At 48.9% G+C, this 27,219-nt stretch overlaps 1 protein-coding gene across 3 annotated transcripts in view; it reads left to right on the top strand.

Moving 5' to 3' along the window:
- The window catches only part of Ntn1 (netrin 1), a 198,851-nt gene that overhangs the window by 98,807 nt on the left and 72,825 nt on the right, over positions 1-27,219 (top strand). For all 3 annotated transcript variants that reach the window (XM_021238312.2, XM_087191822.1, XM_004857514.3), the window contains exon 3: positions 21,837-22,025. In XM_021238312.2, the coding sequence (XP_021093971.1) occupies positions 21,837-22,025 (189 nt within the window). The remainder of the gene's footprint in view (positions 1-21,836; positions 22,026-27,219) is intronic.

The following is a 27,219-nucleotide window of genomic DNA, read 5'->3' on the forward strand; positions in this document are numbered from 1 at the left end:
GTCACCAACCACCCTGCCAACTTCTAAATCCTGGAAAACTGTTCAGTCCCCTCTTGTTCCCCTTGAGGGGCCCCGAGATTGTTCATGTGCAGTGGGGAGGTTAGTTGCCCTTGGGGGAGTCCAAGGGATGCAGCTCTTTGCCTTGGCCTGTTAGAACCCATCGTGGACCTCCAGAGAGGCAGATCAAGGTGTCTTTCCTGATTCACCTTTCTGGAGAGGTGGCTTGGCTGTGGTTCTCTTGTTTCACTTATAGAGCATGACTAAGAGGTGAGGCACCCATCCAAAGGCTTATCCCAGTGGTCCTGGTCAGCCAGTGGCAGTAGCAGCACCATGTCTCCCCCTTGCTTCCCTGGTGACTTGCTATGACTAAGTCTTGGCCTTAGGTTTATTTGGCAGATTGCACCCATACTAGTAGTGATTGTTGGTGGCTGTGAGTCAGGGGCCTTTGCATCATTCTTGTCCTGCAGGAAAGTGAGTGGACTGTGATCTTCTGTGCATAGACCTTCCCACTGGATGGTTAAAAGTCCAACCAATCACAGAAATTGGGTTTCCCTAAAATGTTTGCTGATACCCTTTCTTCTTGGGGGCACTAATAGTTCTCTGCCCTCCAAATGAATGATTTCTTGCCAGTCCCTCCTCAGTGATAACTGGGTGCTCACCTTTCTCCCCATCCCAGTATACCCCCCCTCAGTGTTCTTTGCCTGCTGGGGTTGCAGCCATGTCTGCCTCAGACAGGTCTCTGGATCTTGTTTGAAAACTGAAGTTTGGTGTGTTAGTTAGCTTTCTGTTGCTGTAACAGATACCTATGATTATCAGCTTATAGAGAAAAGGCATATTTTGGCTCATGGTTTTAGAGGTTTCAGTTTATGAGTAGTTGGCCACATTGCTTTGGGCCTGTGGCAGCACATCATGCACGGAGCACATGGTAGAGCAAAACTGCTTACATCATAGCCAGAGAGTGAAAGAGAGGAAGAAAAAGAGAGCAGCGTCCCTGAATCCCCTTCTAGGGTGTGCCCCCAGTGACCTCAAGATCTCCAACTAGGTCCCAACTCTTACAGTGTTTCCTACACCTCCCAGTAGTACTAGGCTGGGGAGCAAGCCTTTAATGCCAAGGCTTTTGAGGAACACTTGAGATCTAAACCATAGTAGCTGGGTATGTCATCAAGGCTGGTTGTTTATATTAGAATCACTTGGAACTTTAAAAAACTACCTGTATGATAGCCTCATTCCAGATGAATTAATTAATTGGAATCTCTGGAGCTTCCCAGGTGATTTACTGTGGAGTCAGGGTGGAGAGCTAGCCCTTACTCACAGGGCAGTGTGAACACTCCTGGCCCAGATGCATCTATGTGCATGCCCTCATGCAGACACACATGTATGCACACACACATTACATTCACGTACAACACCTGTCATCCTTGGTTCTTCCTTGCAAGCTCTGAGGCCACTTCCTCACACCTTCCTGGTGTTCTGCTTCATGCTGTTTTCTAGAATCCTCTTACAGTCAGTCTTCCCTAAGGAGAAACTGAGTCACTAAAGAGCAGCTGAGTCCCAGCCTAAGGAAGGGGCAGCTTTTCCCGAAATGTGTGGGCAGGAATATTTCCAGCACCAGGCCAGCAGCTAGGGTCAGCAGGGCCAGCACTGTCCTGCATACTTCAGTCTTTACAGAAGCAAACCAACCTGAACCTCACTATTTTAATCCCAAATCATTAATAATTAGAATAACGTAGTTACAAAAGAGCAGAGTGTAATGGATGCCTGCAGTGCCCACTTCTCAGCTCTATCAAATGGTAACATTATTCTCCATCCCTTTCTTCCTTTCTCTTTTCTTCTTTCCTTTCCTTTTGGAAGATAAGTTGGTCTTTATGACCCCTTCCTTGGCCTGTCTTGAAAACTGGGACACACACTGTGGGGCAGGGAAAGAACTCGGGAACCAAAGGCCAAGCCCTCCCCTCTGCTCCCACCACAGGCTCTTCTACAATGGGAGCCTCCTCTTGCTCTACCCTTTCCATCCTCATCTCTCCTTCCTGCTCCTTACTGTGGCTGAGACAGGAAGGCCTTTGACGCCAGCCCTGATCTCTATGAAAGGAATGTGCAAGGATGGTAGGGAAGACTAAGTGACTCCTCTCTGAGGCTTGTTCCCTGCCTCAGGGTCAGGACAGAGGCGATGGTTCAGAAGTCCCCGTGTCCTACATTTTTGCCATGCCATTTTCCAGTCTACCTGGAATTTCATAATTTTCTCCCTCCCACCACCACCCAGCTTCTACCTATTCCTCAAGGCCTGCTTCGGGTAACACATTGTCAGTGAAGATGTCTCTGATGATCCCCTTAGAAATGATACCTGCATTTTCTCCCACATTATCAATGCCTAGAATTTGAATTTTGTCCATTAATTGTCCTCTCCTGCCAGACCATGAACTCCTGGTAGCTAGTGGCTGTGTTTTGAGTTCATTTTTGTATCTCTGTCCTCCCTCCCAGGCCAGTTATGGTGTGAAGCCAGTGGACAGTGAGTGCTTGCTGAATGAATATTTGTTTCCAGCTGTATCTCCAGTACCCAGTGCAGAACTGGCACGTGGTGGGCACTCAGTGAAGATTTGTCAAAGGAATGAATGAACAGTGTGTAGAGTAGCCTGACCCTGGGTGGACCCATCTCTAAGTTGGTGAGCATCTCTGATCTTTGCGGCTGGACCTGGAGCTTTCCCTGGGTCTGAGTTTGGGAATGAGGCGGACGTTTCAGGATGCCAGGAAAGGGCTCTCATGCCTGTGCTGAGGCCAGTGGGTGGCCTCCGCTGAAGCCACACTGGTTAGTTGTGGAGCACAGGAGCAGTCCCTCCCCAGCCTGGCCTTTGCGCTCCCCACCAGGAGTCCTGTGAGACCTTCAGAAGCCACAGGGCCTCCTGGCAATTCAGGAACCCCATGTTTCCTTTTTCCTTTTTTTTTTCCCCCAGCAAGTGACTTTAAATTGTCTTTTAAATAATTGCTCAACTTGCAAACCCCTCCAGGCGGATGTCTGGGGTGGTTTGGATGGCTGTTCCGAATTTCATTCCTTTCCCCAAATTGCTCATTATTTTATTTGCATAAATTTTAGTGGCTAGATACTGCCCCGGGCCTAGGAAGTGCAAGTAGACCTCTTAATGGAGCAGCAGAGACCAGTGGCTGGGCCAGTCTTGCCCAAGTGCTTGACACTGCATTTTTCTCAGGGTCTGTTCTCAGCTAGAGCTCTGGGCTCAGAAAGGGGACAAAAGTGTCCACCTCCCAAGAGGCTTGTGTCCAGCGGGGCTCAGTGGCCGCACCCCAGACACCACCTCTCTCTGACCTCTGCCAGCCTCTTCTCTCGGCACATTGTCACCAAGGCCCCATGTGGGTAGGAGACAGAGGCCAGACCGACCTTGCTCCCACCTGGGCTCTGGCATCTCCCGCTCATCGGTCCATCCATCTGCACCTGCTTATTGGGCCAGGGTTGTGTACTGACAGCCACCGTGGGCTGCACTGGGGCAGACAGAGCAGCCAGAGACGCAGGAGATAAGACAGGCAGCTGTGTGTCAGGAGCCAGGGGAGAAGCTGGGCCGGCAGGGATAGGGGTGGGAGGAGCGGGGCCTGTGAACTGAAGACAGGGGCTTATAGGGGGTCTTAGCAGCTGGCCTTCCCACTCTGGCCATGAAAGACATGCCCAGGGCTCAAGGCCCCGTGGGTGCCCCCAAGTGTACTGCTTAGATGTTCCCCGTGTCTTGGCACAGTGTGGAGCAGGAGGTTGGTAAGACTGTGCTGGGCATGGCTGTGGACATCGTACAAGAGAAGTTTAGCCAAAGGGGTCTCAGTGACCAGTTGGGTGAGGCCGGAGCAGTCTTTCAGTGGAGGGGATTGTGGAGGTGAGGCCAGCACAGGGATTGGGGAGGTTGTAGGCACCTTGAATGCCGACCCAAGAAATCCGGTCCTTTCCTTTAGAGGCCAGGGCAGGTGAATGATCAGTTTAGGGGCCTGGAAAGTGAGGGCAGTGAGGTGGGTGCTGGAGAAGGGAGTGGGCCAGGAGCTTGGGGCTGATGCCTTGGTCAGAATGGGATTCAGGGAAACCCCAACAAACAGCCAGCTCCTCGACCTTGATCAGCCCCTCCCAACGCCATGTACTGAGGAACTGGTGGGTCTTCACTGTGCCTGGCTTCAGAGCCAAGGGTGAGCTGTTGGGGGACAGACTCTGGCTGTGCCCAGCAGAGCCCAGGCAGGAGCATGCTCAGCACTGACTGGCTTTAGTTACAAGGGAAAAAGTCCTCAGGCCTAAGTTTTCCAGGGACTTTTGCTGGGACAAAATACCTGACACTCACAAGTTAAAGGAGGAGTTTATTTTGGCTCAGAGTTTGTAGAGGTTTCAGTTTATAGTCAGCTGGCTCCAAGGCAGGGTGGCATGGCAGAGGGGCCTGGCAGAGGAGAAAGCTCATGGTGTGGCAGGCAGGAGGCAAAGCAGAGATCATAGGAAGAGGAGGGCAACAACCCTCTCAGGCTGTGCCCACAGGGACGTACGCTTCCCATCAGGCTTCACCTCCCAACATGACGCCGAGCTGTAAACCCATCAGTGGACTAGTCCAGTATCACACACCCACACCATGATCCACTCACCTCCCAAAGCCCCACCTACGAGTGCATGAGGCTTTGGGGGTCATCTAGATGTAAGCCATAAAGGCTTTCTCCCTGTCTCTAGAAACTCAGTCTGTCTGGTGTCTCTTAGTGTCTGCCAGGAGCCTCCTGTGCACTCACCATGCTCCTATGGAGAGAAATAAACTAACTAATAAATGGCATGCTATTTATTTATTTATTTATTTATTGGTACTGGGGATCAAAGTCGGGTCCTTGCACTTGCGCAGCAGGCAGTGAAACCACTGAGCTAAATCCCCGGTCCTATTTATTTATTTTTAAGAGATGGGATCTTGTTGTGTTCCCCAGGCTGAGCTCAAGCTATCAATGTTCCTGCCTCACCTTCCTGAGTACCTTGCATGCCAGCATGCCCAGGATTTTTTCTTTCTTTTCTTTTCTTTCTTTTGAGACAGGGTCTCATTGTGTAATTCAGCCTGGCCTTGAACTCACTGTGTAGCCCAACCTGTCCTCCTGCCTCAGCCTCCCTAGTGCTGGGATTACAGGCGTGTGCCCCCCACGCCCAGTGACACCATGCTCAGCTTCTTGCAACAGCACTTAAACATTTTTGGACTGTGATCCACAGTAAAAAAATATACAGTACTTATATTATGAATCATTACCTACTTCATCTAGATATCCTTCCAGTCATCTACTCACCCACCCACACATCCATCCATCCACATCTATCCAGCCAGCCAAAATAAAAGTTAATGAACTCTTACCATGTATGGTCCTCCCTGATACTTTCTATTTGCCTCTGTTTTTGAAGTATTGCCCACAGTCCTCTGAACTGATCTTGATCCACTTGCAGTGTGGTAAGTATTGGCCACACTGGAAAGCTGAAGCCAGCATCCCTACAGCAGCTAGCAGGTGGCCTAGAAGAGCTGTGTGCTACTGAAAGTCTGTTAGAAGAATGGGCTGTTTGTGCCCTGGGTCCTCAGGAAAAGGCAAGGTCATTGCTTGGATTGTGGCACACAGCAGCAGCTCTAGGGCAAGAGTGGCATCACCGTCATTTCACCTCTGACCATGTGGCAGAATGGATGTCCTGCCTCTGAAAAAAACAGAGACCAAGTACAGGATGAAGCATTTTAAAAATAAGCAAAAACACAAGTTTGAAATTAAACATGCACCACTGCACTGGCATTTGTTGTGGTGTCAAAGTGGAAGCAGAGTTTGTGGAGGTGAGTGAGAACCAGAGCCAGATTTGTATGTAAAGGATATAGGTCGAACCCCATGACTCTGAGTCTCTGATGGCTCGCTAGGACTCAGAGGATCAGAGATAAAGGCAGGGCTTCTCCAGGTAGAAAACTTAACAAGAGGCAACCACAGTAGTTTAAACCTGAAGGGACCACACTTGCCATTTCAGGGCTTTGAGAAATAAACCACCGATGAAGAGGGAGAAGTAAGCAGCCTGGCCTGCTTTGACTTTCATGATGTACTGAGGGGCAGAGGTCTCCTGAGAATATGTAAACACCTGCCACCCCTCAGGAAGGTTGAAAACCCAAATTTGTGACCCCTGTGTGGATCAAAGATGATGATGACTTGGAAGGAGGGAAAGAAGTAGAGGGATTTGGAATCTCAAAGATATAAACTCAGAAGTCATCTCTTCCCAAGGTAATTGAGTAGAATGAGATGCCCAAGGAAGATAGTGGAGTAGAGGAGGGAAGGCCCTACTTCTGGAAGGAGTCCAGCTTTAGTTAGGGGGTGGAGAAGGTCAAGCTTGGAAAGGAGTCAGTGCTGTGGGAGAAAAACCAGGCCTTTGTGGTGTTAGGAAAATCAAAGGAAGAGAGTAGAGCAGCCTCTCAGTATCCTCAAGGGGTTGGTTCCAAGACACCCCTCCCCCATTCCAGAATCTGTGAATACTTGAGCCCCTTACATAAAATGGCTTCTTGTTTGCATAGAATCCATGCACATTCTCTTATATACTTTAAGCTCCAGATGACTGACAGTACCCAATACAGTATGGCTAGGGTGTAAAGAGTTGTTGTACTGTATTGTTCAGGGAATAGTGACCTGAGAAAATCCTGTCTGTGTTCAGTACAGTTCATGCACAGATTCTGGTACCTGTGGAGGTCCTGGGATTAATCCCTCATGGGTACCAAGGCATGACTATGTGTGTAACGTAAGGTAATATATCCAACAAAGTCAGTATGTATTGGAATCAATCCTCTGCCTGGAAAGGGGGACAGTGAGGGCTAAAGAAAAAAGACAAGAGACTTTCATAATTTCAAAATATATGGAGGCCCGGGAGGTCAGTGCCTCAGAGTGGGCAAAGACAGACTCTCCAAGCTAGGAACTCCTTATTTGGTACACACAATAACTGAAGGGAGCATCAGGTGATTTAGGGGGCTGTGATAATCCTATGGCTATGTGGATCTTATGCTGATGAAGATCTTAGGTCCATGATGATCTTATGTTGATGAAGGCAGTAAGGAGAAAATTCTTAAAATAATAGGTGGGATGAGTTAAGCTGATAAGGAATCTATCTCTCCCCAGGTGGAACCTTTCTCTTACTACTTGGTTCTCAAGGAACCAGGATGTCTTGAGCTGATGTAATCTTGCCCTTGAGAATCACAGCATCATGGGACCATCAGCTGTAACCGGAGGCAAAACAGAGTTATGTTTCCGCATACCATAGCTGGCTCGTGGGGGTGGCGACATTGGGCCTTAGACAGCTATAGTCATACTTTAATTATGAAATGATTTTCCCCCAAAATTATGTAGAATGGCTCCTGCCAAGTATGCAAAGTGTATAGATTTTGATGTTGTAAATTGACATAGTATTCAAAATGTGTAAAGTATGTATGGTCCTAGATGACAGAATAGACATGAACAGTGAGTGTGTGCTCTAAGGCTAGAGGTACTATGTAGAAAGTAAGAGCCGAGGAGGAGCATGGGAGGCTGGGTGGGGGCCGCAGATTTTAACCAGGGTGGGCAGGGTTAGTTGCTGAGAAGGGACAGCTGAGCTAGGCCTCTACAACACTGAGGGAGTAAAGGGCAGCTGTGTGGCGATTCAGGTGATCATGGATTTGTGGCTGTGTCCATCTTCTTTGTAGTGGGCTTTGACTAGAAGGGCCAGCAGCTTGCATGGGAATAGAGAAGAGAGGAGAAGGTCATGGTAGTGATGGGCCATCCAGGGAGAGCCCAGGGCCTAGCTTGTTTGCTCAAGTGGATGCTGGTGTGACTGGAGGTTGGCAAGGTCAGGAGGGGAGAGAAACAGAGGTGTGGCCAGGTGGCTGGGTGGGACCTGCAGCAGGTGAACCAGCCCCTCTGGGATCTCACGGTGGTGCATTTTCCAAAGCTGGAACACGAGAGGCACAAGACATTGTCCCTGAGGACTCTGTCACTCTGTAGATGCCAGTCACTTTATTTTCCTCCAACAGAGGGATACTGAGGTAAACTTGCCCCTTCTCTGGTACCTCACACTGCTGTTGTCCCAGTCTTGCCTGTTGTGTCCTCCTTGCTGTCAAATCACAGCCATCCCCTCTTGATGCATTAGAATTCCATGTAAACAGCACGTAAAGACAATCCAGGGAGGGGAGGAGGCCTCTCTTTTGGCTGCTTAGAGAGATAGTTTTCTGTGTCTGTTGCTTTCAGCTGTGTTCTAGATGGTTTGGGTTCCCTAAAGGAGAATGTGTGACAATGAGAAGCTTAGATTTATAGGAACCAGCACAAACCATGTCAGACCAGGGAAGGAACAGTTACATCTTAAACTGGGAGCCCCTTGGAGACGAGCTGCCCTTGCTTCTTCAGTGGCTGAGGCTTCAGAGGCTATGGGGTCTCCTGAGTAAGCCCTGTTTGTGACATCCACCCACTCAGTGGTCCTGAGCACACCACAATTCGCTTTTATATCCCCTTCTGGTGATGAGCTTGTCCCATGTGTAGACCGTCTGTGACCTTGTGTCTTTGACATCCAATAGATCTGCTGGGGATTCCTGGAACTGTGTTGTCAATCATGATAAAAGTAACTTCAGCTGCTGTTGACAGGCGGCTTCATTATTGGTCCTCATTCCTAGATAAGGAAGCTGAGGCATGAGAGGTTAGCAGACACAGCCAAGGTCAAGTGCATGGTGCGAGTCTGGGATTTGAACTCATGCATCCGGCTCCAAGGCTCCAGACTCACCCTCTTCACCTCTGCATTGTAATGAGGCCAAGGCTAAGGCAGTCAGAGGGATTCATTGGCCTTATCTCATCTGATAATGGGGTGCTTGTAATTATTCGTCTTTCATTGATATCAGCTGGGAGGAGCAGGAGAGATCAGGTGACGGGCACAGACTGCACACGTGGGAAGTTAGAACAGCCCCCAGCTCCTTTGTACCAGCTCCCCTGTATCTGTGGTCTTCGCTGGTGACACAAAGGAGCAAATGAGGAAAGCCATCCTGGCCTCCAGCCTAATGAGTCCCGGGTTGCAGCTTGTTTGCATTTGTCAAGTTAATTCATTTTCCAGACAGAACCACAGACCAATGTCCTTGCGTCCTCAAGCGTGTCCCTCTTTTGGGGGTCCTGATGTCTGCCCCATGGGCATTTGGAGCACTAAGCCAAAGGAGGACTGGAGCGAGGAGAAGGGGCCTGGCTGGCCAGGACCAGGGGCCACTGGGGAGGACAGCACTGTGCCCCCTCCCAGGCTGGCCAGCTCCTGGGTGGGGCAGGCACATGAAATCCGAACTCAGGAGGGAAATTTACTGCACAATAAAGGAAGAATGGTCTGCTTTGGGGACAATTAAAGCCACATTACTGTGGAATTACAGAGGGCGCCTGGGGAATTAGCCACATCCAAAGTGGCCAGAAGTGTTGAGCCAAGAAATGTGGCGTGTTCACACATATCTCCCCCACCCCACCCTGACTTGTACAAGAAACCTGTCTGGTTCCCAAACCCCCTTATTTTAGGGACAAAAAAATTTCCAAAGACTGCCTCAGGATAACTCACCGAAAGATAACCTTTGGAGGCTCCCCTTGAGGCTTGAGGCTTGAGGCTATAGTCACCTGGGGAGGAGATGGGGGTGGGGAATTCAAACTTGCTATTTGCTCCTGGGAAGGAGGAAAGTGCCTGGAGCCCGATGGAATTCTAGTCTGTTTTCCCTGTGAGCTTTTGAGTTTAGTCAGGGCCTCAACATCCTATCTATGAAGTGGGGATAACAGAACCTTTCCCACCTGGTGTCTGAGCATGTTGGGTGGATACGACTAGGCCCCTGTGTCTCCTTTATTTTATGACTTGCTTCATGGAATGAAATTACATTTGGATTTTTATATCTGTGGGTTCCACATCAAAAGATTCAACCAAAGTGCAGTCAGTAGTAAAAAAAATTTTGCATCTGCAGTGAACATATACAGACCTTTTCTTGTCATTTTCTAAAAAGTAACAGTATAACAAATATTTTCATTTTATTAGGTATTAAAGTAACCTTGATGATGTAAAGTATACAGGAGGATGTGCATAAGTTACATGAAAATGTTATGCTATCTTATGTAAGGGACATGAGCATCCTCAGATTTTGGTATTGGTGGCGAGTACTGGAATCCATCCCTGGATACCAAGGGATGACAGTAAAATTATAAACCTGGGGTGTTTAGAAGAGCACTAGTTTTTTGTCTTAGTCTCTCATGGGTTAGAAGGTCAGATTTTTGTTTCTAAAGTCCTGAATTGGATGATATGAGCCATCTAGGGTTTGGGAAATTCCCTGGGAGGCCTGGGAACCCTTTCACACCCATTCATCATTTATCTTCAGGGCCAGGTGCATGTGTTTATAGAGGGGCCTGAGGATATGGAGGAGAGAGCAGCTTAGTAAGGTGTGAGGAGCAGCCTTGCAAGGGAGGCTGTGAACAGTGAGTGATCCTAAGTGCCTGGTGCTCTGCACAAGTCTGCTGCTCCATCTTGGAGTCCTGCCTCAACTTCTCCCTTCCACTTTCTTGCCTGTTTTCTACCTCCATCTCCTCTTTCAGCTCATGGGTTGGCATTTGTTCCATGTCTTTTCTTTCTTGGCATCCCTTGAGCTCCTGGCTCCTTCATGACACATCAGAGTTCCAGCACAGCGCTTCCTGCCTGCTTTGAGGCCTCCCAGAGAGGACAGTCTTTCTTATGAACACCTGAGACCCTTGGGACCCAGACCCAAAGCAGGTAGCTAGAGAGATCTGTCATCTCCTCCCTCCTACAACCTTTTGCTGGTTAGCAGGGTAGGAGGGCCCATAGGTTTTTGGAAGAACCCCACCACCTGTACCTGCCCTGGATGCTGAGCCAGAGCACAGTAGGTGAATATCTCTGATGTCAGGGAGCTAGGTGTGTAAGCTCCCTGTTGGCCCTCAAAACAAGTGGGAGAGGAGGGTGAAGGGTGAGGACCTGGAATGTCCTGTACCCTGTCCCTCTACTTGAATGCCGCCAGGGACAGAAAGGTCGCTCTGACCTGAGAATGGCCTATTTCAGGTCCCTTGATCAGTTGGAATCGGCTGCCCTCTGTCACTCCCTCTGTTCCATGGTAGGCCACCTGCATTCTTTTGCAAGATGATTTTTTTTTTTTTTTTTGCAATATGATTCTTAAAGCCTTTAATCATAATCTCATTAACACTTTACTGGTCTCTAAATTGTAACTACTGGTTTGAGTAAAATAACTGGATTCAGAAGTGGGGTTCCGATTTTGATCAAGAACCCTGATGAAAACAGTCTTTTGGTAAAGATGTTGAACCACTTGGGTAATACTTGCTTTCCTCTTTCTTGTCCTCCTCCTTGCTCCCCACACTGTGAAGATCTTTGCAAGTGAGGTTGGGATGTGCTAGGGACTCACAGGACCTCACTGAGAGGCTGGGTGGGGGCAGAGAGAGGTGGTTGGTGGTGGAACAGCAGGGAAAACACTTTTTACATCATATTAATAGGCAGCGTCTTTCCCTCCTTGCACATCTTCACATGGTCTCTGGCACAGGATTTCTGTTCTCAGCAGATGGGGAAAGACAAGTGATTAGGACGAATTGGCATGAACCAAACAAGACCTAAAGAATGAGACAACCCTTTGAGTTAAAGTCACACAGAGAAACAAAACCCAAATAGAAGTTTTCCTTCCTGGGCCTGTTGCATTGAGAGACCCTTTTAACCTCTCTGGGACTCACAGGTGCTAAGAAAATTAGAGTTGCCTTTGATAAAGACTGTCATGTGAACTGAATGCATAGGTTTGATAGGGACTCAGGACCTGTTGGAGTCAAGATTGTCATGCACTCTTCAGCATGGTTTACAAAAAATTATTTCTTACAATTTACATTTAAGTGAGCATCCTGCTTTTTTGGTTTTGTATTTTTTAAATTTTTTTGTGTGAAATCTGCAACCCTAGATGGAGAGTGAATTAGGAAAATGAGAAGGTTCTTTTGCATTGACCAGAATGGCTCACCAGGGCCCCTGTTTCAGCCTGTCCTCTCCACAAGCAGGATCTTCTGTGGATGGGCAGAGGCCAGAGTGCAGTGTGGAATTTCTGAGTGGCTGAGGCTGGTCTCTGGAGCTTACAACCCAAGGCAAAGTGAACTGGAGAGCTCAATTAAATAAGTGGTCAAGGAGAGAGGGTACAGCCCTGGGTGAGGTAGGGCTGGGGCAGGGTGAGTGGGGGAAGGGGAAGGTGCCTGGGAGTTGCACCATCTCCTGCCTGGTGTCAGAGAACAGAGTGGCTGTGAGTCATTAAGCCTGCTTGCAGCCAGCCTCCCCTGCTGCAGCTGGATCCCGCCTTGGGTCTCCGGCCTGGCATGTGCCAGCCTCAGTGATGGGACCCATTACAGATGGGAAATGACTCCAGGGAGCCCCAGGAGCCAGGCTTGGCTGGCTCCACTGGCAAATCAGCCCTCATATGTTCCTTGAAGAAAGTTCAATGGGCATGGGCACCACCTCTGGGGAGCGAGATTGGAAGGGAGCCCCTGGTGCTGTAAGGAGGCATCTGGCAGGGCGCACAAGTCACAAGGCGAAGAAGATTGCATGGCAACAAAAGCTGTAGGGGAAGCTTTGCCCAGACAACCCTTTCTGCTCTGAGAATTCTCTGCCTTTAGGAAGAATTCCAGTGGCCAGGCAGCAGTGTAGGTGGGCTTATCAAGCATCTTTCTACCCAAGACTGTGCCATCCTCCCCACTTGCTGGAGATCTGGAGAGAGCCTTGAAAGTTGTTAGGTGAGGAATTAGTCACACACTATTGCCAGGTTGGTGGCAAGCTCTCTGTCTCCTGGAGAAGAGACGTTGGTCATCTCTTCCATGACGGGAGAGTAAACTAGGAAATCTTGGAAGGCCACGTTACCCCCAGGCTCTTGTGTTTGCCCTGGAAGAACTGTATCCTCCTTCCCTGTTTGGTCTCCAGTGTGGATGGGAGTGAGGGTGTGAGTTCAGCAGGGTTGTTTTATAAGGTAGAAGTGAGGCCACTAGTCTCTGGACTTCCATTTTGCAACCATTTTAGCCTTGAGAATTTACATCTTGTGGGCAGTGTGCAACTATGGAAGGTTCCAGAACAGGGCAGTGACAAGATGAATTTTGAAGTGTGCTTTGGGGTGGAGGGTTACTTGGAGGAAGGGAAGGCCTAGAGTTGGGAATATCACCTAGTGGGCCAGGGCTGACATCCTAAGGGAGGTGACAGGGCAGGGCAAAGCCCACCCTCTGACGAGCCCATCTGGCTGCCTGGGGTGGGGCTCTGGAGAGGGAACAGCAGAGGGAGGATCTGAGGAATACTGCAGACAAAGAATTGATGACTGCTCCGGGCTTACCAAAGACTCCTCGGCATTTCCTCTGCAGAGAGGGGCCTGCCTGCCCAGCCTGCGGGAAGGAGGAGGCTGTTTGTGCAGAAGCCCTGAGCTGTCCTGAGCAAAGGGCCTGGGAGACGTTAGTTAGGAGGGGATCATTTCAAAGCCTTAGGGGGAGGCGCAGCAGCCAAAAAAGGGCAGGGGAAAGAAAAGGCTGAGATGTTTACACAGGAAAAAAATTCAGTGGAAAAAATGACGGTGAGGTCAAGTAGATTTGAGAGATGGCCCTGCAGTCAGTGGGGGAAGGGACAGTGGCCTCACAAGGGGAGAGCGTCACGGTGCCATGGCTCTGCTCTCTGGACTGTTTTGACCATAGCACCTTAATCCTACTGTGGCCCTGGTCCTGTCTCGGAAAAATGCCCTCTCCTGCCTGTTTGCAGGGTCTTCCTGCCCAGTTGGAGCTCACGTTTCTGCAGAAAGGAGACAGGACACTCCAGAACTCAGACTTATCTGGCCCCAACCCAGTCCCTCTCCAGATGCCCAAGAGGCTCTGGGTCTGCTGTGCTCCCTCCCTGCAGTTCTTTTGTCTGCCTTCTTGACAAGGTGTGTGTGTGGGGGGGGCTTTCCCAAGCCCCACAGGTGTGAAGGACTTGTTACTGTAGTGTTTGTTCAGCCCTATTAGTGGCCTGAAGGACTGTTGACAGAGGGCCCCTTTGTGATCAGATTTGGCTAAAGCTCTCTAAGCCCTCGACAAACACAGGACACTTATCTCCAGGGACTTTATCAGAAACCACCTAAAGCCTGTCTTTGGCAGGCCAGACTCCCTCACCCACTCACCCTGGGATCTGGGTTCCACAGGATTTCCCCAATTTGTCTTGTTTTTTTCCCCCCATTTCTCCTACCACCTTGATCCACCCCTGGTCTATTGTGTCCCTGTTATCAAAGCTAAAGCCCAGGTCCGGGGAGGGGTGGTGAGGGGCTTTTGTTTTCAAATTGGAGCTTCAGATTAAAAGGTTGTTTCTCTGGCTCCTGAGAGGACAGGCTTCGGGGGTCCCATGCTGAGGGAAGGCTCCTATTGCTCACTGCCATGCATTAAATCCTCCTACCAGACCCCCTGCCCTGCACATGACCCAGAGCAGGCTATGGTCGCCCCCCCCCTAACTACAGGGGATGTGTCCCCAAGATCCTATGGTTACACAACACCATGGACAGTACCAAACCCTATGGATACTATTTTTTTCCCAATAAGTACATACCTATGATACAGCTTAACTTATAAATCAGGCACAGTAAGAGATTGACAACAACAGTAATAAAATAGAACAAGTATAACAATACACAGTAATGAAAGTTAAGGAATGTGGTCTCTCTCTCAGACTATCTTCTCTCTTGTCCTGTGTTCACCCTTCACCTCTCGGTGGAGTGAGATGCTGCAGTATCTACATGGTGAGATGCAGTAGATGGTATAGGCACAATGATGGGACATCAGGTTGCCGCTGACCTTTCAGTGCCCTTGGCCACTCTCTTTCCAAAGCTGTCCCTTCTGCCTTCAGTGAGGTGAAAGTCTGAAAGATCCTTCTCAGGGCCACCCATGTTGGTGTCGAGTCTCAGGCCATCTGTGCTCCACCTGGGGTGGTCTTACTGCTCCCTCCACAGCCCTGTCACCTGTAGCCCCACCCTGTGGCTCCTCACAGCATCATCACTGCACATGGAGCATGCCCCTCCAACTCCCAGGCACCCCCCATCTGTAGTGACGTGAACCTTCAAATCTGTCCCTTCACCCTCCCAGGGGCTTAGGTATCTGGTCACAGATGTTTAGGGCCAGAAAAAAAAGACCTACAAATGGTCAAAACCAAATGTCATAATTTTTGCGGTGAACACAGAGGCTCAGAGGGGCCAAGTGGATTTCCAGGGTCACACGGGGGTGTGGAGGAGGGGGTGGAATGGGGACCAGAGCCCAAGCCTCCAAATTGGGTCCAACTCTTTCTCCTAGGGATGAATGGCTGTGTGTGGCATAATTTTACTTAGTAACAGCTACACTTGCCTGTGTCTGCCTCTGCTTGATGAGCTCCTAGGTTTTAGGGCTTCAGATACCCTTTTTATTCCTCTGCATTCTCAGTGATTCTCAGGTGTGGTGCTCAGATGGGCAGCACCTGTAACCCCTGAGGACTTATTAGATGGGCATCTTGTCATATCTGTGTGCCACCTATCATGTTAGGAGCTGTGGGGGTGGGCACTGCAGTGTGAGCTTTGGTAGGCAGTCCTGGTGAACCTGGACACCAGGTTTGAGAACCATCCCTTAATGGGGTTTTGGGAGGGGATTAGGGACCACTTGAATTAGAAAGTACAGGTAGAGAGAAGGTTAAAGGAGTCTGGGGTGTTGAGAGCTAAGTTCAGCAATAGAAGTGTCAACCCTGTAGCAGCTGCACCTCCAGACTCCAAGCCTGCCCCCCACCTGGGGGTCCCTTCATATTTGTTAAATGAAAAAACTGAATAAATAGTCACACACAAGGAGGTACTGATGGGGGTGTCACTAGTGGCCCAGGTACCACATCTCTGCTGTCTTGAGGGATTACATCCTCCTTCTTGTGTCATCTAAGAGCCCCATAGAACATTCTCCATCATGTGGGCTCTCTTGCAATGTGGATGGACCTGATATGGGATGATTTTTCTTTCAGACAAGTGAGTTGTGCAGTTCTGGCCATGCCTAGGGGATATTTGCCAGTGGTTCTTTAGATTCGAGGTGAAGCAAGGCAGCTGTAGGTGACTGCAAACCCTAGAGCCTTGCCTGGAACCAGATTGCCCCTGTGTCATGTCCTCAGTCCCCTTGGTGGTGACCCAATCTTTTTTTTTTTTTTGGTACTGGGGATCGAACTCAGGACCTTGTGCTTGAAGGCAGGCAGCGGCAACACTGAGCTAAATCCCCAGCCCAAAAGTGTGTCCAGGAGGTGAACTTTAACCACTCCTCTCCATTTTTTTTAAATTTTTTTTTTTGGTATCAGGGATCGAACTCAGGACCTTGCACTTGCAAGGCAGGCATGGTGCCACTGAGCTAAATCCCCAGCCGGTGACCCAATCTTTTTGGCTCACTCTGGCTGCTCACCATTGCACTGTATCCAATTGGTTGATGTCTCTGGTGACAAGTTTTAAGCCCTGTATTAGGGGTGGGCTTTGGAGTGAGGTGACCATGGCAGCGGCAAAGACGACTGCCCTGCTCACTCTTATAGCCTCAGCTACTTGAGTAGTTTCTGGAATGCAGATGCTCAGTAAAATATTTGTTGACTGCATAAATAAATGTACCTGCTCCCAGATTTGCCAATTATAAAATGAAACCTGTAGTCTGGGCTTTGATTGTTTTGTAAACTTATCTGCGTTCATGAGGCCCAGCTCACCTGTAGACACACAAGGCTGTGGGTCCCAGAAATGCCTGGGCCTGGCCTGCCTCAGCCCATCCCCATCTCAAAGGAAGTCCTTTGAGATCCCAGCTCTGAATGATCTCCAAGGGCCACCTGAAGCCAGGTGGGTGGGAGCCGAGTTTGCCTCCCCCAGGCCATTTCAGGAGCTGCTGAAAACTGGAGTCAGAAAGATACTTACCAGGGGTGAATACTTACAATTTATAAACAAGAGGCTAAATAAATAGCATACTCAGTAGAGTAGCAGAGTCTTAAATAAAGGGGAACATAAGTGACCTGAAACTCTTAAAAATAGCTCCCAAATATTTTTATATCTTTGAACCAATTGTTGAAGGAGAAGTTTCTTACAAATCCACACCTCTGATTTCTACCTCCTGGCAGACTCACCACTGGAAGCTCTCCCTTTACTTCCCTACAGGGCCCTCTCTCCACACAGTGGGTTTTATTCCAAGAGGGTTCTACTCCGATTTGGTCTACGCTGGTCTGCAGCCTGGCTGCATGGGAGGTGTCCTGGGAGCCTTTCGGAAGTGTGTTTGGTGGCCCCCACACAGGTGCAGCTGGAGCAGCCCTGGAAGAATATCCTGTCTTGTACTCTGACTATCTTCTCAGGCCCTATCCCCTCTTCCTTGTCCCAGAAGGCCCAGTAGAATGGCCTTCCTGGCTGTCAGTCCTGACAGCACTGCTCACAGTTGGAAATTGCAGATCTTCACAGATCTGTCACCCCTCTGAGATCAGAAGTACCCAAGGATGGGGCTCTGTCTTGCTTGCTGCCAGGTCTCCTAAACTTACACCAGAGTAGGTTTCCTGGTCCTCACCAGCAGCCCCAGACATAATTAGCAAAGGAACCAGTGGGAGAAATAGCCCCTGGCCCTGGCCCTTCCAGTGCCCCGCCTGGCCATGTGGCCTGGACAGGTCAGAATGTCCCTACAGTCCTGACAGATCTGAGCGGGATGTGTAACCTGCACGTAAGAAGCCCAGGGTTAGGGACTGATTTCTTCCATACCAAGCTCCTGGCCTGGGGTTGGTGGTACTTCTGTGGATTGGTTATTTTGGTCAGTTCATCTGCAGACATGTAAATCCAAAATTCTCTGTTACACAGCACAAATAATATGGGATTACTTTATCAAGAGAATTGCTCTGGAAGGGAGGGGAGACTAATCCTGTGTGCTAGCTGGGTAGAGAAAGGGCCTTGTGGCTGAGACCAGGCCCTTGGTGGGGACTGTCACCAGAGGGCCTTCCTGTTTCAATGGTAGAGCCCTTGAGCTACAAGAACTTGGAGAGTCAGGGCTAGAGTTCCTGAGAGGCAGGGTCAGGATATGGCTCCACAGTGTCTAGTGGATGTTTTCTGGGCCTAGAATCATACTGGTGGGATTAGGGGTTAGTTTGTGTTTTGATAAACTCACCAAGCCAATGCAGGCAGACTTAGGCTCTGTATGCAGGGCCCTTTTTAGATTCCTGGGAGGAGCCCATGGCACTTAAATGTGAATTTTTCTCCCTAAAGCACTGGAGTCTACTTGAGCGGACAGAAATTGAATTGATAAGTTAAAGCAGCAAGATGATTTTAAAGTAGTTACAAGCAGCAGTAAAGTAAATGTCACAAGGCTATGCCTTGTCAGGGTGTGGTCCAGGCAGTAAATCCTTTATCTGTCCTACCTATTTACCTCCTTACCTTCCTACCTGTTTATCCACCCATCTATCCATTCATTCATCTATCCTCTCTATTCTTCCACCTCACCCACCCATCCACTCACTCATTCTGTCCTCCATCTGTCCTTTTACCCACTTATCCTGTCCCATCATTCTATCCATCTTCTCTCTTGAAGAGTCTTGGTCTCTCTCTGATTTGTACAACAAAAAAGTATATTGAGGCTTGCCGTGGGCTGATGGGTATGAGAACAAGCACTATTCCTGTCTTCAGTGAACCTACACAGTTGATGAGAGTGTTTGTCCCACTTGTGTGTACTGATGTGAGTGCTCATCTGCCCCCTGGCACTGTTAGGTGAGGAGCCCCTGGACAAATGAGTGCATTTTGCATCTCTGTATCCTGCACAACCCATGAAGAGGCTGGTGTGCAGCTAGAGCACTGTAAATGTGTTGAATGCCAGTGACCCGGGGGGTGGAGAGGGGCTGGGCAATTCTATGTAGGTGGGGAATTGAGAAAGTCTTAAGGAATGCTGGGAGCTGAGGAATGGCCACAGGTATGAGTTACAGTAGGACTTTGAGGACCTGCCAATGGGGAAGGAAAATAGGAGCACATCTCTTGGTCCCTTGTCCCTGTTGGGGGTTCGGTTGTAGGGCAGTGTTGGGGAGCCCCTCCTCCTCCTCCCTTTGCTCTTCCTGATGCCTGGGTCTGTGATGCAGTCACATGTGATGCATCCTTAGTAATCTCTACATGATAGCTACTGGGGAGCTCAGAGATCTCTCTGGATGGCTGGGGGACCCCTAGGTAAAAGGCAGAGCTGTGCTGGACGGGCAGGAGTCCCTGTCTTGGCCATGCCTATCCCTTAGGAGTTTCTGCTTCCCTGCCCCCTCCTCTCCCAGGCTGACCTCTGTTCTCACAAAGCTGCCCTTTCCTTCCCGTCTTGAAATCTGATAATGAAACTAATACCCAATATTTTTGCCTCTGAGAGAAGCAGGAGATAAACAGGAAGGCACGAGGGATTAAGGTGTCTCTCGGAGGCAGGGAGGCAGGGGCACAGGACAGGCAGGGAGTTGGGTGACACCTCTGTGTGGAGCCAAAGGATCCAGATGTGAGCTGCTTTGCCTTGTGCATTTTTCCATTTGTATAGAGAAAATAAAACAAAGAGAAAAGAAAACAAGCCATAAAATACTTTGCAGAAGTCTGAGCATGGGCAGTTGTCACTTGATGTCCCCTGACAGCTGAGGGGGGGAGTGCTTTTTGATGTTTGGCCTCAGAGTTTTGTGCGTGTGTGACCAGTTGTTTGGGAAGAACCTTTTGTTGGTGTGAGGTGTGCATGAAAGAGCGATTCCAGCCTCAACTTCTCCTTGGTGTGGGGAAGGGGAATATTGAGCTTCCATAAGGGGTTCAGAGGCCTGTTCAGGTTCTGGAAAACTGGACACTCCTTTTACAGAGGAGGATGTGGGATGAAATCTACCTCCAAAAAGGACTGCAAGAAGCCACTCCAAGGCTTTTCTTAGTACAAGAGTGGCCAAGAGGATCTGGGTGATCCTTTCAGATCCCTGGCCCTGGGTAGTTGCGCCAGCCCCTGAGATTTCTTTGCTTTTGGAATGTTCCATATGCTGGCCTGTGATCCAGGCCTAGCTGTTACTTCCAGTGATTCAGGTCCTTTCCTCAGGGGCAGTGGACCAGGAGCTGGAAGACCGATTTGCTGTCCTGGTCCTCCATTCACTGGCTTCTTGGTGCTGGGCTTGCTGGCCATTTCACTTCTCTGAGTACTTCTCTTGGGTGACTAATGGAGAAATGATTTTGGGAAAAAGAGCATTTAAAGAAACTTGTAACATCAGAGAGGAAAATTAAACAGGCAATTTTAAAAAATCACAAATAAAAATAACTTATGAATAAGAAACTGGTAAAAATATTTTCAACTTGTAAAGAAAGCAGATGTCTTTTAATCCAGTCATACATAGAGAAGAGCACTAGGAAACATTAAAAGAAAAACAAATCCACCTTATTTGAAAACTGGGCAAATGGTATGAACAGGCAATGCACAGAAAAAGAAATATAAATAGAAAAACTCATGGAGAAATGCCCAACTTCCCTGGTAATCAAAGATATGCAAATTAAAATCATGTGCGAGTCTTTTCCCCCAGACGAACTGGCAAAGATTAAAAAAATAAGAATGCTGATACCAAATGCGCATTGTTATTCTTTTCAAGGATGTGGCAAAATAAGAGCTGTCACATCCTGCTGGTGAGAGGTGAAGCCAGTACAGCCTTCCTGGAGGGCAATTTTGGATTCAAAGTTAAAAACATGCAGATCCAAGATTTAACTCCAAATTCTGCCTTGAGAAATGTTCTGTACAATAGTAATCAGAGAAGCATACAAATGTGCATGTTCAAAGGTAGTTCAAGGTGATCACTATTGTGTTCAAAGGTGGTTACCATTGTGTTGTTTATAGTAATGACAAACTGGAGCCAGCCTAGCTACCCAGCCCTGGGAGGTCCTACTTCTAAGTGTATCTTCATACTGCAAGGAACCCATGACATATATATCCACATAATAGAGTACTAGGGCACCTTTGAAAATCACTAAGAATGAACTGGAAGTGGTGGCACGTACCTGTAATCCCACCACTTGGGAGACTGAAGCAGTAGGATGGAGAGTTCAAGGTCAGCCTCAAGGTGAATGTCTCACAAGCCATATGTGACTGTGCTGGGTCTGCAGGCTTCAGTGCATTTCTCCCAGATCTGGAGGCTGCAGATCTAAGATCAAGGTGTTGGCAGGGTTGGTTTCTCCTGAGGCCTCTCTGTCTGGCTTGCAGGTGGCTGCCTTCTCACCAGGATCCTATCAGATCTTTTTTCTGCTTGAATGCATCTGTGGAGTCTTTGTATCCAGATTTCCTCTTCTTATAGGGATGCCTTGGAGTAGGACCCAACTTGAAGGCCTTGTTATAGCTCAGCCACCTCTTTAAAGTTCCTGTCTTCAAACTGCACATGATGGTGCATGCCTGTAATCCCAGCTACTCAGGAAGTAGTAGCAGAGACAGGAAGATCTCAAGTTCAAGCCAGCCTAGGCAGCTTATCAAGACTCCATCTCAAAATAAAACACTAGGGATGCAATTCAGTGGTAGTGCACTTGCCTAGCATGCATTTAGGCCTTGTACCAACTCCTAGTACCAAACAAAACCAAATAAACAAAAATGTGTCTTCAAATACAGTGAAATTCTGAGGTGCTGGGGGTTGCACTTCCAACATAAGAATTTGGGAAGACTCTCAGCCATGGTACTTACTATAAGGTGTCCAATCTGGTTATGGGTACAAACCAGGGGAGCCAAGGAAAAGCTCCTAGAGCACAAGGCTGCCTCCCTGGGTCCAGCAGTGGAGATGAAATGGGGAGCTAAGCCCCCCCAGGTGCCCATCCTCTGGCACGCCCACTGCTGATGCTCTCTTCCTGTCTTCCCTGCAGCCTGTAACTGCAACCTGCATGCCCGGCGCTGTCGCTTCAACATGGAACTCTACAAGCTGTCGGGTCGCAAGAGCGGGGGTGTCTGCCTCAACTGCCGCCACAACACAGCTGGTCGCCACTGCCATTACTGCAAGGAGGGTTTCTACCGAGACATGGGCAAGCCCATCACCCACCGGAAGGCCTGCAAAGGTAGGATGCACTCTGGGGACAAGGGGCAGGGGGACCTTGGGGACACCAGTCTTTCCTCTCCTTCTCCTTTTCTGTTTTTTCTAGTTCCCATACAAAGCAGTATAGACTGAGGTCACACACACACACACACACACACACACACACACACACACACACACACACACACACACACACACACACGCCCCCTCCCTGGTATTCAGAGGTGTAAGCCAAAACAAAGTGGTGATGGAGACATGGCTTAAAGGAGAAGAAAGGAGAAGGTGTGATCCCCTACTCGGGGCTTGCTGCTGGCTCCCCCTGGTTCTCCCCCTCTGCACAGGTGTGCTGCATACCACAGGGACTCGAGTCATTTTCGCCAGGCTTACTGTTGGGACAAAAGACCCTCTTTTCCCAAACCCACGCAGACGTACTTCTTTGGATGTGTGCAGGCCACTCCCGCCCCTTGCTACACACACACAGACACACACAGTCACAGCGAGGTTGCCAGTTTCAGGATCGGGGTCTCAGAAGGAACATTTAATCCATCTGCAAATAGCTTTACTTCTCAGGACAAAAAAAAAAAAAAAATTAAAAGGAGACGGGAGACTCTATTTTTGTTCAATGAAGCAAGCACTAATGTTTTAACTTTCTGCTATTTGTTTTTCTCCCACTAATAAAAATGAAGGGATGGTCAGATGACTCAGAGGAGCTGATGAAATGCCAGGGAATTGAGTGATGGTAGAGGGTGAGAAGTAGGCCCCCTGCCCCACATTAGCTTTTGGGATTCCAGGAACCAGGGCTCTTCTGCTCTAAAACTTGGAGTCTGAGGCCAGGGCCTGTCATGAGCATGACTTTCCAAGATGTTTACCCCGGAGGGCCGCTATGCAACACCTTAGCACAACAGGAGGGTCCCAAGCCATGGCAGACCTAATCCCAGATGATGAGCTGCTGTCGAGGAACCCTTCTGGGCCACTACTCAGTCTTTGAGTGAAGCAGAAGTATCATCTTCACAACAGGAAACCCACTAGATGTTAGGCACTTGTGTGCTGAACTGACGACATCATTTGCAGGGTCCAGTGCAAAATGGAAATACAGAGCTTCTTAATAAAAAATGATGAAGATTTTCAAAGCAGTGACTAAAGAGCTTCGGCCAAGTATATGCCCTTTTGAGCATGAAGCTACCTCTGCTTGTGCAGAACCCTTTTCTCAAGCAGACAGACCAAACCAAACCAAACCCACCAGCTTCCAGTCTGTCTCCTTTGGGAGAGGTCTTACCAGTTCCCAGTGCACAGAGATGAGTAGGGTAAGTCCAGGATGCAAGCAACTCTCCCTCTAGGTCTGTGGGCTTATGGCCGTCTCTGTTGGTTACCAATAGAAATTTGAGCATAAAGGTAGCTGGGCTGTTTACACTTCGGAAAGACAACTGTTCCAAGGGACAGCCCCCCAGAGACTTTGAGAATGAGAAGGTGACCCAGGCAAAGGGACCCAAGAGAGGTCTGTGCTGTCAGGAAGATGTGAGCAGGGAGAGATGGCTTGGAGTTTGCAGGGAACATAATTGGAAAGTATCCAGCTCCTTTGCCTGTGCCCTAAGTGTTTATTGTCTCTCTTATAGAAGAAATTGAAACCAGGGTCTTGTAAACAACTGGCTTACACATAGATTAACTGGAGATTTGGCCAAGAAATTTCAGCCTACATCAGCTGCTTAGATGGGCAGACCTGTGCCCTGAGGTTAGAAGGTCTGAGCTCTGTGAGGAAGGGCACTAGTCATTTCCCGTTCTTCCCAGGTCTGTGGTTAGGGCAGAAATGTGTGTCCCTGAGAGAGGCAGAAGGAGCAAGCCCTTGCTCACCTCCCTTTTCCCTCTGTTGCTGAGGACAGAGATGGGGCCCTGTGCTGCACATTACTCAGAGTGAGAGATGTTAGGAAGCCACAAGTTCCTGGCAACCTCCAGTCATTCTCCAGGGTTGCCACTTTTGTTGAAAGGCATGTAAAAGCTCAGCTTCCTTTGGTGGTTTCTGGGGGACACATGCAAGCAGATGAGGGAATGTTCCCATTCTTTGACTTCAAATGTTGGGGCCAGCCTAGGTGGCCATCTTCCTTTTCAGTCCTGGCTAGCAGTTGCCTCTTCACTTGGTGGGAACCCTGGGAGAAGAACTCACAGAAGAGGAAAACCTAAGGATGGGTTCTGCACAAGGAGACACAAGCATATCTTGGTGAGGAAATGTGGAAGGGAAGAGTGGGGCTCTCAGCCTCTTGATTAGAGAAGCAAGACAGTGTTTCAAGGAACCTACCACCTGATTGGTGGGGAAAGACAGTGTTTCAAGGATCTTGCCTTTTAATTCATGAGGAGAAGCATAGCTTGGTTCATGATTGGTAAGAAAAAATCTGCTTGGGCCGGGGATTTAGCTCAGTGGTCTGGCGTCTGCCTCGAAAGCGCAAGGTCCCGAGTTCGATCCCCGGTACCAAAAAAAAAAGAAAAGAAAAAAATCTGCTCTCTGATTAACAAGCAAAAATGTGACCTGGAAGATCTAGCCACCTCACTGGTAAAGAAAGATATCTCCTGAAAGTTCCGGTTCTTTCCTCTCTACTCTTTCCATTCCTGGTGTCACCTAAGGGGATGTGGGAACTTTGAATCCTCAGTTCCCCTAAGGGATGCTTCCTGCCAAAAAGAAACCCTAAGATCTTGGTGAGAACTAGCTTTAGGAGAAGTTCAAACACTGCCTGGCAGGGGAATGTGTATCCCCGAGACCTTCTCTCGGGGGTGTCTTGGTCTACACCCCCACCCCTCTTCCATAACTCCTACCTCAGGAGCCTTCCTCCTTGCCTTTCCAGGGCCATGTGGTTTAAGAAATGCTTCCTTAGCCCCAGCTCCAGGGCCTATGATTGACCTCAGGGAGCCCCATCATTGGCCCCCAGGTAGAAGTCACACTTCTTTGCTTGATTCAGATGCATTTCATAGGGGGATTGGGACAATTGGCTCAGGACCTCCAAGTTGGCTTGGGAATGGCCCTGGGGCCCTCTTTACCCCCTGACTTCTCTAGGCCTGGGAGGGGCCTGGGCAGGGGGCCGAGGCCACCCATATACTGCTGGTGATTGGCTGACTCAGGAGCTTGTTCAATATAAGACAGGGGTGGACCCAGACAAGAACAGCTTGGAGCAAGGGCATTTGATTCCAAATGTTATTATGCAGTCCCCCATTTGGGAAGTTTCATAGCAACAAATTTGTTGGTTTCTTTCTCCCCTCCCCTGGTTTAGAAGCAAACCCAGGCTGGCAGGGTTGGTGCATACAAAAGACTGTAATAAACATGCCCAGGGAACAGGCTGCTGCACTCTCCAGCTATTCAGCCCAATTTCACAGCCCTGGGACGGCCTCATTATGGTGTGGGCTGTTGTCCTATACAAAGTCAGATGAGATGAATTTCTCCCTTTCTCCACAGAATGGATTGTGAATGATACTCCTCCTGGAATCTGTCAAAAGATAGGAGGTTTTGTTTACCATTTGTTTTCTTTATGGACTTTGGGGGCTTTCTTTTTAGAGCCCCAAAAAGAAGACATTGCTCTTTAACCATTTCAGCCGCACCTCTATTGATAACAATGTTAATTTATCATCTTATTAAACCATCTGTGATGGATAAAGACATTCCAGGAGTCTCCCGTGAACCGAATTGCGATGAGATTTAAGAAATTAGCCACCGCATCTAGCATCCCCATACAAAAGGCTTGCGTTCCATCTCACTGAGCAGCCCGTTCCGTTCACTCGTTGCCCTCCCCCTCCGAGTCTGCAGTGAATGTGGCTGAATGACTGCTGCTAAGAAGGTGCTTGAGCCCTAAGAAGATGCAATCATTAGCAGGGCAGAAGCATGTGACTGTCCTCATCATCTTTGCAGTGCATTATTGTAGCTCTCATCGGCCCTTTATTTCTTCCCTCAGCTCTGCCAAGGATTGGGGGTGGGGAGGAAGTGAGCACCTCGGGCCAGTTCCCTTTTGCTCCCTGGGCCACTTTGTGCAACTCCCATACCTTATAAGGGACTCTCAACCTTCATTCCTCTCCTGGCATCATCAGCACATTGGTCTGCAGCTTGTACTGTGGTTCTGCATGTGGGAATCACCTGGGGAGATTGAAAAACGCTGCCGCCTGGGTTCCACCCCAGAGATTCTGGCTTAATTAATGGGTCCAGATGAGACCTGGGCATTGGGAATGGGAAAAGCTCCCCAGGTGATTCCAAAGTGTAGCCGAGGCTGAGAACCAGAGACTAAGAACTGGATGAGAATGAGAAATGAAGGTGGTGCTTCACTGCTGGTGGTGTAGAGTCAGAGATGATGCACAGGTGGCTTAGGTCCCAGGATTTATTCCTGGGAGAGGAAAGATTTGTAATCAAGTGAATTTAAATATTTTATGCCTGTTCTGATGATCACTGGGTTGGGAGAACATTTACAAATTTTTACTATTTCAGTCTTGCTGGGCAAGGCTATGCAGCCTCCTGTCACAATGCAGGTTAAGGCAGGAGGTCATGCATGTGTGTACTTGCATGTATATTTAGATCTGGTCATGTCAGGGCTTAGTCTTAGCAAAACTAAATCCCTGGGACCCCCCTCCCCCTCTTGGTGTTCCTCAAGAGCACCCTTTCATTTTGTGCATCTTTTGTCATAGTTGCATTCCCTGTTGTGTTTTGGGGAGCTGCAGAGAAAGAGATCAGTCATCTGAGGGAGGAAGGTAGTCAGTGGCTGGAGCAGCTCCAGCTTTGAGGGCACAGACCCCAACCCAAGGAGTGGGCTCCATGTTGGCAAGGTAAAGCCAGTACACACCAGGAGTGAGGAAGGGAGCCCTCAGATCCTGCGGTCAGGAGAGAAAATTCCTAGTGGAATTTTCCTGGTTCCCTGGCGTCTGTGTATGTCAAAATCCTATTTGCAGATTTGGCTCCTGTTCAAAATCTATAGGGCATTGAGCCAGTTGTTTGACCTCCTTAGACTTCAGTCTTCTCATCTCTGGCATTAAATTCAGGTTTCTGGTTGCTGAGTCCCTTTCAGCTTTGACATTCCACATTCCTCATGCTGTTCTTGAAGAGTGAAAATCCTACAGGCCCCTGATAAAATAAGATTATTCCTAGTAGCGGTGAAGTTTGAGATCTGGTGACTTAGAAGAGCTGGTAGAGCCAGAAAATTGGGTGGAGGTGGTTTTGTCCCAAGATCTTCACATATATAGTGCCTGGTCCTGTG

The sequence above is a fragment of the Heterocephalus glaber genome, unplaced genomic scaffold (genome assembly GCF_053883595.1).
Source record: "Heterocephalus glaber isolate CG9 unplaced genomic scaffold, H.glaber_assembly_v1.0 deba00001564, whole genome shotgun sequence".
Classification (NCBI taxonomy): Eukaryota; Metazoa; Chordata; class Mammalia; order Rodentia; family Bathyergidae; genus Heterocephalus; species Heterocephalus glaber.